Here is an 11,447-nt window from a genome sequence, read left to right as displayed (position 1 = left end):
GGGCGTCAGGGAGCAGAGGGGGTTGGAGTTCACGTGCTTCGCGATCCAGTCCCGAACGGAGCAGTTTAAGGCGGCCAACTGCTTGTGGTAGGCGCTCCGGGGGCAGGCGGGGCCAGAGGGGGGGCCGGAGGAAGAGGGCTGCTGGCTGTCACCGTTAGTTTTGGGATTTAAAATCTTTTTATCGACCAAGGAGGTAGGACCGTTTGCGGCAATAGATCCTATAGGAAATTAAAGTTTGAAGAGTTTACTGAGAAGCTGATTTGAGCACATCACCCAGATTTTTATGCCGCGCGGTCTTCGTGTTTTCTGCTTTTACTGCATCCTATTTCTGTGACAGTTCGAGAAGGATGTGAACGTCTGACATCTAGGAAGCGGCGATCACAGAAATCAAACTTTGTACAGAAACTGCGCTCGCGGTAATTAAACCTCAAACATTTTTAAAGGACCTTTTCTGTGAACAGGATGCCCGCCTTCCGCGGGGACTGTCACAATGGCCAGCATAAAGCTCGAGCCCCCGCGCGGTGGGGGTGGGCACGTGTTCGTGAAGTCAAAACCTTAACAGGAAGCGCCAGCTTCAGCACACGGAACGCTCTGCCTCATTACCACCCAACAGCACACACACGTACAACACCCAGCCAAGTCCCATCCAACCAGCCGGGGTCACTTCTGAAAACCGAAGGCCACGGCGCACGGTTCCGTTCTCTGTCGCTAATCCCAAGGGTTCCTGACCAACTCTCACAAAACAGGATCAGGCCATCAACACATCCCGGGTGAAACCAGGCTAGATTGGAGGATCCCTAGGCTCTAGGAGGGGTGCGCCACACAGAGCGTCTGCGGCGCTCCCAGAACGAATGAGGAGGCAGTGAGGAGGCGGGAAGGCGGGTCTGTGGAGGGTCCAGTAAGAACTTCCTCTTCTCCTCTGACCCTTAGGTCAATTCCGAGGGTCACTCTCATTTCACAGCTGAAGATCTGGAGGCTGAGGCTAAGGGACTTTACCGGGGTCACAGAGCCAGTGACGGGCAGAGCAGAGAACAGAACCTCGGTCTATTTTGGCTCGAAAGCTTCTGCTCCATCACTTCCTCTGCACACGGCCCCCATCTCTCTCATTTGCATCCCTTTCAGTACCCCCTGCTCACTTAGTCCCAGCACCCAGGTAAGTACGAGGAAAGTATCTCTGCAGTTATTTTTCAGACGGTCTGTAGGCAGATGTGACCAGGGGGAGGGGCACCTACTCACCGGAGGCCGCCTGGGTCTCGCTCGCTGCCCTGGCGCCGGAGAAGGGAGGGGCGCCGCTGCTTCCGTTAGATAGTCCTTCCAAAGGCTTCCCTCCGGCACCGTTACCGAAGCCAGAAAACCCGCCTCCGCCAGATGGCGCCACCAAACCTTTAAAACCTTTAAAGGCCCCTCCACTATCAGACTGAAATACAAAGAAAGAGCACACGTCAGAGAACTCCTTTGTAACTAGATGACCAAGACATTATCTTGGCTCAGCAGCACCCAGGGTCCTGCCGCCAGCAGCACTGAAGGAGCACTGGGAACGAGGCACATTTTATTCCCGATGACGGCTCTGCACCCAAAGCTGCCTTCCCGAGACGGCCGTGGAGGACAGTCCTAATGCGCGGTGAGATTTGTTTTTAAAAAGAGGCTTAAGATACAGAAGGCAAAAAAGACTAACTAGTGCAGTGAAGCTGTGTACGCAGGCTCAGAATTATAACTAAAAGCAAACATTTCAACACAACTAATCCCAAACGAGCCATTTTTCATGTACTACTCAGTCAAAGACCATTAGCCCAAGGAAGCTGCAGAAGCATCAGGTCAGGTCAGCTCCAAGCATCTTACCCACTTACCTGGAATTTGGTAAGCCCTTCTGCACCTTCTAGCCTCTGCGACCTAGAGAAGTTGACTCTCCGATGGAGACCTTCCCTTAGTTGAGAAATCCACAGGCAACATTTTTATTCTGTTTGCCTGCTACATCCAGTAGCAAGGTCTTTCTAGCAGCCCTTCCCCACTGATGCTGGCTTTCTCACCTCTCTAAGCCGAGATGCTGTGGAAACATCTGGCACTCCTTATGAACTTCTAACATTGCTCTCTGCCCCTGGAAGCTTCTGGAGAACCGCTCCTCAGTTTACAGTGTTCGACTGAAGTTACTATTTTCTCCCCATTCGAAACAGGGGTTCTCCCGCAGTGGGGGTGGTCGGCTTCCTGGATCAAGGATCCAAAGGAGGCTCTAGGAAACAGTCTCAAAGAGACGCGTAGAACATCCACGGGAGTGCACCAGCCTTCAGTCCTCACACAAATGAGTAAAAGTCATGCGCTCACAAAAAACTAATTATACTAGGAACTCTTCATTTTCTAAACGGGCCAGTTAGCCTAATATTATTGCCAAGTTTTCAAAAAACACAAAAATTTCAATCATATCCACAGGATTTCAGATGGTTACTGACCATGGATACAATTATGGCAATAAAATTAGCCCCCCCCGAAAGACAAGAAAAAAAAAAAAAAGCAAAGCCTTAACTTGCATACATTTTAAGGCAGTAATAAATAGTACTCTTCAGTTTGGACACTCTAAATTTGATTTTTAATGATTCAATATCCCAGAGACACCAGAGAGCTTTCATCTTATAACAACATTCCACAGACAAAGCACAAAAAGCTCCAAGTAGCTCCTCAGAGGTTTATTTTGCATGAGATTAAAAACCATGGGATATTTATAGTTATTTTGGAAACTGCTGACACTAAACTGGCTCTAGAACCATCACAAACATTCAAGAACTGGTTTTAAATGAAGGAATGGAGTCATTCAAAAAAATAAAAAAAAAGAGCGAATACAAGCAAATGAGGTAATCCACCGGGGCTCCAGTGTCTGTCAATCTCCCTCACTTATTGTTTCTCCACGGCACTTAGAGAAAAACAATAATTATATATTCACTGTGTCTCTTCCATCCTGAAGATGTAAGTCCCACGAGGCACAGATATTTTACTGACTTCTGTCCTCACCCACCAACGAATCTCTAGGGCCAACCCAGATGTGCTGAAGGAACGATCAAACAATCCCAGGACAGCGGACGCGGGAACAACACGGGTCAGGCGCCCACACCCCTCCCTGACCAGAACAACAATAAATGAATCTGCCTATAAACGGACCCATGCAATTCAAACCCATGTCGTCAACAGTCAATGGTATATAGGAAAAGCCACATTTCAGCACTTAAGCAGATGACGTAACTTTTCATTTCTATAACAGCCGGAGGGCCCCCACCCGGCCCAATCTGGATTGCGGCAGACACGGTTCCTACTTCTTCACACTCATCTGACAGCTGGGCCATCCGTGCCTGTGGCGTCTTCCTCTGGCCTGTCTACACCATGAGCTGACACTCTCAGCCACCCTCCCTGGTTTCAACTTCCTGCATGGAGAGGACTCTCAGACTGCTGTTCCAAGAAGCCACCCACAGCCCTAGTGGTCTTCTAGAACTTTACATGAATGTACCCCAGGCTCTGAGAACACATTTCCCCAGCTGAACCAATCACTTCCTCCATTAAGTAAGCTGTCCTTCCCTCCTGCTGCACCCTCTCCACGAAAGAGCCATCCAACTTCACGAGGCTTAATATATGTATTTAACGGGTCACCAGTCTTGACGGCTGAGGACTGTCCCGGGGAAGACTAGTTAAATGTGGAGTGACTGCCGAGTATGGACCACGTGATCTCTATTCAAGAGCTACAGCTCATCCTCTATCCTTCTGGGCCCAGGAAGGAGACTGTAAGCTACCATACTGGGAAGAAAACCTGCATGTGCAACGCTTCTTTCGAGGCTGAAGGACCCCCCAGGGCCGGGACGCAGGCAGGACGCCAAGAATACCTCACACGTCCCTTCCAACTCCACGTGCCGCCACTTCTGTGTCGTCACGGGCGTCCTCTCCTCCTACTGCCGCTCAGCTGGAATCTGTCCATAGTATGGACATTTTATTTCTGCCGCTCGATAAGGTACAGATCTCATGCTTCCTATTTCTATCTCCCACGGCCTACATCAAGGATTTTCACAGTGCAGTTAGCATTTTCAAAAGCATTTATCGATCTGACTGCTCCCAGTGGTAGAAATGTGCTGCAACTCAGAAATCAAATTAGTGTTCAACACCAAGGGCAGTAAGAAAACACTCACTTCAAATCCAACATTTCTACGCTTTGCTTTCTTTATGGCTCTATTCTTCAAGACCTCCTCACTGGCCACTGAGAATGTTCCCACCTGTAAGTGTACAAATTAAACATCAGTTAGATGAGGCCCAAAAGAAGAAATGCAGAACAAAAAAGCCTGACCAAACTCATCTTACTAGCTGCTGGTTTTAACCCACTGTTAACACTGGTAACATAGTAAGGAGAGGGCAGATCAAAATAAATTTGACGCCTGTTGTCTACCTTGTGAATCCCACAGCTGCTTAGATGAATCAGAAATCTCCCAGAACGAGGGGCCTGCGCAGGGCTCAGTCAGTTAAGCATCCGACTGTTGATTTCCACTCAGGCCATGATCTCATGGTAAGTGAGTTCCAGCCCCACATGGAGACTGAGATCAAGACCCAAACTGGGCTCTGCAGTGGGCTGGGCTGGGCTCTGTGAGGGGCACGGAGACTGCTTAAGATTCTCTCTCTCCCTCGGCCCTGTCCCGCGTGCTCTCTCAAAGAAAAAAAGGGGGGGAAGAAATCTCCCAGAATCTATGCAAATCCAGGCTTTGCATCACAACCCAGAGAGAAGCACACACAGGAAAACAGGACAAGTTTTGCTGAGCCTAAGACCATCAAAAGTTTGGTAGAGAACTATTCAGAACTAGTTCTTCAAATTTTAAATATATTCAGATATGTATCTTAGAATAAAAATCCAGTTCTAAGAAGCAAAATCTATTCTTCAAGAGCCAAATGTTACCTGAAAGCTCATTCACAGTTAACGGCTGGTGGTAGAGCCAGTTCTGAAACCCAAACGCCCAAATGTAGGACGTCACTATTACCGTTTTCAACAACACACTTTACTTTTATCACACACGCATAAACCTTGCCCATTTGCCAGTCACCCGAAAGCCCCCTGATGTACTGGGGAATCTAAGTGACCCTGCTTGGAAGCTACTGCTCTTCCCAGAAGCTGAAAGCGCCTGGCCCACAATCAGAACTTGGCTGAAGATCTTTGTCTTTATCTCAACCCTTCTTCTACCCTGTAGGGCCAGCACAAAATAGGTCCCGCCAGAGGTCACCACCTAGAGTGAGTTCAGGTAAGGTTACACTTAAAGTGACCTCTACGCTTGCAGAAGGGGCTACCTGGCCACGCGTGTCCCAAATCAAATCTAATGCCCTTTCAGACTCACTAGAATCGATCCAAAGGGAGGTCCCTTCATACCTGAAATATCTTAGTGCCAAAGCAAATTATTTTATGGTAGCCTTAAATCTTACTAAGCCCAGAATGAAACTGGGCAGAAGATATGGAAAAAAAGCCTTAGTTACCAAAGACTTGGTAAAAAAAAAAAAAAAAAAGGCACCAAGTCAGTGAGAAATGTTAGAAACCTTGTCGAAATAATAACATGCTTGTGATTTGGGTTTCCCTAAACATAGGAATACATATGTTTGTAAAGAAAACAATGTTCATATAACAAGACCAATTCAAAAAGAAGACAGTTTTAGAATAAGCTTGGAAACAGTTGTGCAGATTTCTTCCTCTTTCTTTAAACCCCGCGCTGTTCTGTTGGCCTGCGCTCACCAGACTGCTGACAAGGCACTAAAAACGCAGCTCTAGTTCCAGTCTTTGTAAGAGACAAATTGAAATATTTCTCAGGGAAGACGGTTTTTATTGTGTTAGGAAAGAAACTAGGCCACTCTAAATTCTATTCCATTGTTGCAGGGGCCAGGGAGCACGGGGGGGCGAGGGAGTGTCTCTCAGATCTGTGCGAACACGAAGTTAAGACAGGCCTCCAAGAAGCATTAAGAGTAAGGGAGGCGACCCGATCGGAAATCTCCAATCACGGGCGGGGCAGCTGGAGAAGCCGGGTGGCTGTACCACTTCTCCCGTTTGAACAGGGGCGCGATGCTAAGTTCAGGACCACATCACTTACTCACCCTTCAGGCTTGACTAAAACTATGAGTTTAGAATGCAGCAAGTATATGAAATTCAGGAAGGTGCTCCTACAAAGGCGCAGAATATTTCGGGAACAGGAACTAGTGGGAAAAAGACAGCCAAATGTAATAAATAAATTTCTATACTAAGTACAGGTCATAAGAAACCATTCTATTTCCTGTTCCAGCTGCTCTTTAAAAGGCCTTTTAATTTTACGACAAAATCTGCCCAAGGAATCCCAAAGTGAGTTTAAATTTAGAAGTGTCAAGGAAGCACTCCTGGGGAAGGATTTTTACCTCCTCTGCTTCATCTTCTTGATCCCAATTCCTGTCGGTCAATTCCTTCTCAGCAATTCTTTTGGCCATTTTTTCAAGCCTAAGTTAAAAGTAAAAAGAAGTGAAAAGTTTACTTTTATGGATGAAGGTACAATAATTTACAACGGATTTTTAAAGAATTTTTATGAAGAATTTTAAACAACGCTAAGCCAGCTTAATTTGAAAAAACCTAATACTGATTTTTAAAAATCTGAAGTGCTGTATTATGTAATCAACAAGTGATTATTCTTTGCAAATTATAATTACAGTCTTGCTACAGGCAAAACATTTTAAACACTTAAAATTCTCTTAAAAAGGATTCAGTAAAGCAGCTCATCCTTAGATAAGAATTTTAATAAGGCATTGGAACTATCTTCACGCCACGAGTATGCTTCTTTAGGCTACAGACAATTGATAGAAATAAATTTCCTGAGACTGAACATTTCATTACCCTAATCTGCATACTGCTAAGCTAGAATGTCATTTAAAAGTTCAAAATGGAATTAATATCAATGTGTTAACATTCTGAAAATTTATATGTAACCCTTCAAGAATAAACCATCAGCTCAACTCCTCTAAAGCCACTGTGTTACGGGGGTGGGGGGGGTAGGAGGGGAATGGGGAGTAAGTGACAGTATTATCTGTACGGCGGACACAAGCAGCTAGCCAGAGAGGGTCCTTGAAGCCATCCCTTAAAAGACGTAATGTTTTCTGATCCTAATGTATATCCTTTGCTATCAAACACAAAAATACCAACATACTCAATAGACAGCTGCATTGTGCATGTTGTGCTGGCTTGTTCTCTAACTCACCAGCTAAATGGACCAAGCAAATTCCATTTCCCGTGCTATGCACCCTGCCCAGAATGTACCAGTTCATTCAGGGACCCTGAAACTAGTCTAGACTCCCTTTCTCTGGATCTTTCCCCACTTTCATTCGCCTCAACACAACCCACCAGAGCCAGTTCCTAGAATTTCATGTCCATTACAATACACATTCACACAGGCCTATTTCTCTTTAGTCTCTACAAAATAAAATTCAAACGCTGACATTCCAAAGTCCTCCAAAATCTGGCCCCCTGTGGACTAATTAATTACATAGGGGATTTTAAGCTTTTAATAATTTCGTAGTAATACTTGAATTTCTTCTTTACAGCTACGTATAGGCTTTCGTTCCTGATTATAGAATAAATGGTTTTAAAATCCAAGTTGCTAACCCATGAAATATGAGACCCAGCCATTACCTGCAAATCCTTTTTTAAGGTCTCCCCTCCCCTCCTAGACCTGGTTAAATTTTGCCATTAATCTTTGTCATTCAAACAATCAAGGTGTTTTCAGACATTCCAACTGTTAGGAGGCCACGTCTCTGCCAGGATTCTTTTCGTACTCGGTAACTAACACCTCCACCAGAGGGCAGAAGAGGGGAGAAGTTGAAATAGTCATTTTTGGCTCTCAGCTATGAGTAAGTTAATAAGGCAAAAAAAGGGTGGCGCTGAAAGTGCAAAAACCGTAGTGAAATTTCAGCATCTAACTCACACCCACACGCGAGGAGACAACCAGCAGAGTAAAACAACCAAAATGAACGTAGCTGCTTCCCTGTCCTACCCTATTTATTCAGTCAGCAACCCCACCCCAGGGCAGCAATCTTGGCTTGGTTTACTGCCCCACTCCAAATGCCCTGAACTGTCCATCTCCTAGGAGGTATTCCAGGAAGTGCTCAGTCAGCGACCTGGGGCACTAAGGATTTCAGAAAATACTACAAGATGCCAGCATCTCCGTTCTGCCACTTTCTTGCTCGATCTCTTTAACTGTTGTGACCTGGCCTCTTCATCTGTAGAGAAGGAAGGTGTTGGGAAGAAAGATCAAGGAAAAACTTTGTTTGGGGCGCCTGGGGGGGCTCAGTCGGTTGAACATCCAACTTCGGCTCAGGTCACGATTTCATGGTTCGTGGGTTCCAGCCCCGCGTCGGGCTCTGTGCTGACAGATCGGAGCCTGGAGCCTGCTTCAGATTCTGTGTCTCCCTCTCTCTGACCCTCCACTGCTCATGCTATCTCTCTCATAAATAAATAAAACATTAAAAAAAAACCTAAAAAACAACAACAACAACACAAAACTTAGTTGGGAGCAGTGCCCGGAACGGTGGAAGGGTGTAATAAATATTATTAAAGAAACAATTTTTGTTAAAAGCAAATCTATAAAAAAAAAAAAAAAAACCACAAAAAAAAAACCCTATCTTTTTCCTTCAAAATGTAAAAAGTATAGTGTGGAAAAAGAGAATTCATTTATGAACCAGGCTTTAAAATACATTTTAGCAAATCCACATTTTATTTCAAAGGATGATGCTTCAGACAATGAATTTTCTTTTTGTGCAAAAAGAATGGGGGGGGGGTGGAAATCTCTGTTAAGTACTCAGAACAAGGCCTAGCACCCAAGGAAGTTTTATGTCCTGGCTATTATTAAGAATTTAGGGGTGTCTGGCTGGCTGAGTCAGTAGAGTATTCTACTCTTGTCCCGGTTGTAAGTTCTAGCCGCACTTTGGATGTAGAGATTACTTAAAAATAAAATCTGGTTAAAAAAAAAGAATTTAGAAAACGTTTGGGATTGTGGTTAAAAAGATACCACATTTTGAAAGGATTTCCTAGGTATGAAACACCGTCACATTAAATTGACAGTTTTCTTAATTGGGAAAAAGCTATTATTTGTGCCTGATAGAGTTACGTGGTCTCTGCCAGTAGGTGCTGCCTCATCCTCGGGGCTGAACTTAGTCAACATCACTGTACCTTAAGACGAAAACAGATTTGACCGTATCTGACAGAGGGCTGGAGTGGGGGGGGGGGGGGGGGAAAGGGGGGGGGNTGTCTGTCTGTCTGTCTGTCTGTCTGAAAAATAAAAAAATAAAAAAATAATTAAAATATTTGAAAACCCTTATGGAAATCCCAAATAGCCAAACAAACAAAACATGGCGTCAAAGGTAAGTGGGTAAGTGATTGGGGGGGGGGGGGGGGGGGGGGGGGGGGGGGGGAACAAGGAGGCAGACCCCAGAGCCTGAAATGCCAGGGAAAAACAGTCTCGGAACTGCTTCTTAACGGAACAGAATAAAAGATCCATAGCCCGGACTGCAATAAAAAGTGAAGCCGAGGAACAGAGGTAGTGTAGGGGGCGAGTGGGGAGCGGCGAGATGCCCAGGAAGGAAGAAGTGCCGAGGGGAAAGGCCAGGAAGGATGGCCGGGTCAGGACGGCCGCTGCCCGCTCCGGCCTCTGCCTCCAGCCGGGGCTGCGAGGGTCCCGCACCCGGGCGAGCCTCCCCCAAGTTGGGCGCTGCAGCCCCGACACGTCGGCCCGGCGCCTGGCTTCACAAACAGCACCCGACTACGCGCCGAGGTGGTCATTCCGCCCCACCCTCCCCGGCGGACCCCACCACCCCGCGCCCTCATCCCGGCTCCTCCTGTCCAGGGCCCTCCTTCCGGGTCCGGGTCACGCTCCCGGACCTCGGCTTCCTCCGCCCCAGACCCGGGCCCCTCACCCCGGCTCCTGCCCAGGGTCCCCCTTCCAGGTCGGAGTCCTGCGCCCGGACCTCGGCTTCCTCTGCCCCAGACCTGGGGCTCTCACCCCGGCTCCTGTCCAGGGCCCTCCTTCCGGGTCCGGGTCACGCTCCCGGACCTCGGCTTCCTCCACCCCACACCCGGGCCCCTCACCCCGGCTCCTGCCCAGGGCCCCCCTTCCAGCTCCGAGCCCCGCACCCGGCCCAGCTTCCTCCTCCCCAGGCCCGGGCCCCGCAGCCCAGCTCCCCGTTCCTGGCCAAGACCCGTACCGTGACCCCGGCGCCTCTCCCCACGCTCGGCTCCGGCCGCGCTGCCCGCCCTCCCCTTACCTCCCAGGCGGCCACCGCCGCACTCGCTGCGCTGTGGGTGCGGCGAAAGCCGGGTGCGCGGCAGCGAGCAGGTGCGAGGTTGCAGCCGCACGGGCCTCGGGTCGGAAGCGGCCGCTGCTCGCCCCGCTGGGCGCGCCCGGTCGCTTCCGGTGCGCCGAGGTTCTCGAAGGATTTGGTGGTCAGCAAGCCCCGGGTCTCAAACACCATGTCCTCTGGGGGCCACGCCGCGCCTCTCTGTGTTCAGCAGCGAGGGAGAGCTGCGAGCTCAGCCGGAGACCGCCGGGGGGACAGCGCCCGACGCGCTCCAGGCCGCCATCTTACAACTCCAACCTCGCCCCTCCTCCCAACCAACTCTATAAAAAGGAAGGAAAGAAACGCCCGCGTCTAGCTATTGCGCAAGCGCGCCGGAGTCTAGGCGCGCAGTTCCTCCCTCCTCCGGCCCTGGAACGTCTCGCAGCGCATGCGCGCAACTGCTTGGAAACCTTCGCCGGGAGGAGCGCGCCCGGCGCACCCACACGCGCGCATGCGTGCGTTCAGGCACGCGCGGGCCTCCGCCCGGAGAGCCGGCGCCGGCTGCGGGAGTTTGCGCGCGCAGGTCACGTGTCGGTGGCGGGACGCGTCTGGGGCGCGGGGGACGCGCGGGTGTCTGCGGTTGGGCGAGGTGGTTTTGCCGGGCGTTCTGGACCGCGCGGCCAGGCCGCGAGCGTGACCGGGGCTCGGGGCGATCCGGGCGAGGCGCCGCGGGGCTGCGAAGAGACAGACGGTCGGGAATCCGGCGTGGAATTGGGAGCCCGGCGCCCCCGCCCTGTCCCCGGAGGGCTGGCCCAGGCGGCACCCTGCCCGGGTCGGGGCCACGAGCCTGGCCGCTGAGGGCACGGGGCGCTGGGACTGCGGAGCGCCGAGCGCCCGCCTCCGTCGTGGATGAGAACGAAACGGACCTGCTCGGACGCCCGGCTGGTGCGTGCTTTCCGCGGCGGGTGCCCTGGAGGCGAAGGAACGTACCCGAATGGGCCGCTCGTGGGGACTCCACGAAGAGGCGGTCCGCAGACGCGAGGCCAAACTGCGCGACCGGCGCCTCCGTTCCCGCGCTCTCGTCGGAATATCCCCGCGGAGCCCTTGCGAGCACTAAGGTGTAGGGGCTCCGGGGAGTGGAGGTTACGGGGCCCTGCGCC

The 11,447-nt window shown here is 50.0% G+C and overlaps 2 protein-coding genes across 2 annotated transcripts in view; both read right to left on the bottom strand.

Moving 5' to 3' along the window:
• The window catches only part of NUP50 (nucleoporin 50), a 16,664-nt gene extending 6,029 nt beyond the window's left edge, over window positions 1–10,635 (bottom strand). Inside the window, exons 1-5 of the mRNA XM_077758010.1 lie at window positions 10,276–10,635; window positions 6,388–6,466; window positions 4,161–4,244; window positions 1,237–1,417; window positions 1–218 (exon numbers count right to left, since the gene is read on the bottom strand). The exon at window positions 1–218 is cut by the window's left edge and continues 133 nt beyond it. Of these exons, the coding sequence (XP_077614136.1) occupies window positions 1–218; window positions 1,237–1,417; window positions 4,161–4,244; window positions 6,388–6,456 (552 nt within the window). The 5' untranslated portion in view covers window positions 6,457–6,466; window positions 10,276–10,635. The remainder of the gene's footprint in view (window positions 219–1,236; window positions 1,418–4,160; window positions 4,245–6,387; window positions 6,467–10,275) is intronic.
• FAM118A (family with sequence similarity 118 member A) overlaps window positions 1–11,447 on the bottom strand; it is a 246,590-nt gene that overhangs the window by 111,369 nt on the left and 123,774 nt on the right. The window lies entirely within an intron of this gene.

This window comes from Crocuta crocuta, unplaced genomic scaffold (genome assembly GCF_008692635.1).
Source record: "Crocuta crocuta isolate KB4526 unplaced genomic scaffold, BGI_CrCroc_1.0 scaffold143, whole genome shotgun sequence".
Taxonomy (NCBI): Eukaryota; Metazoa; Chordata; class Mammalia; order Carnivora; family Hyaenidae; genus Crocuta; species Crocuta crocuta.
This window is presented reverse-complemented; position numbering and strand designations above follow the sequence as displayed.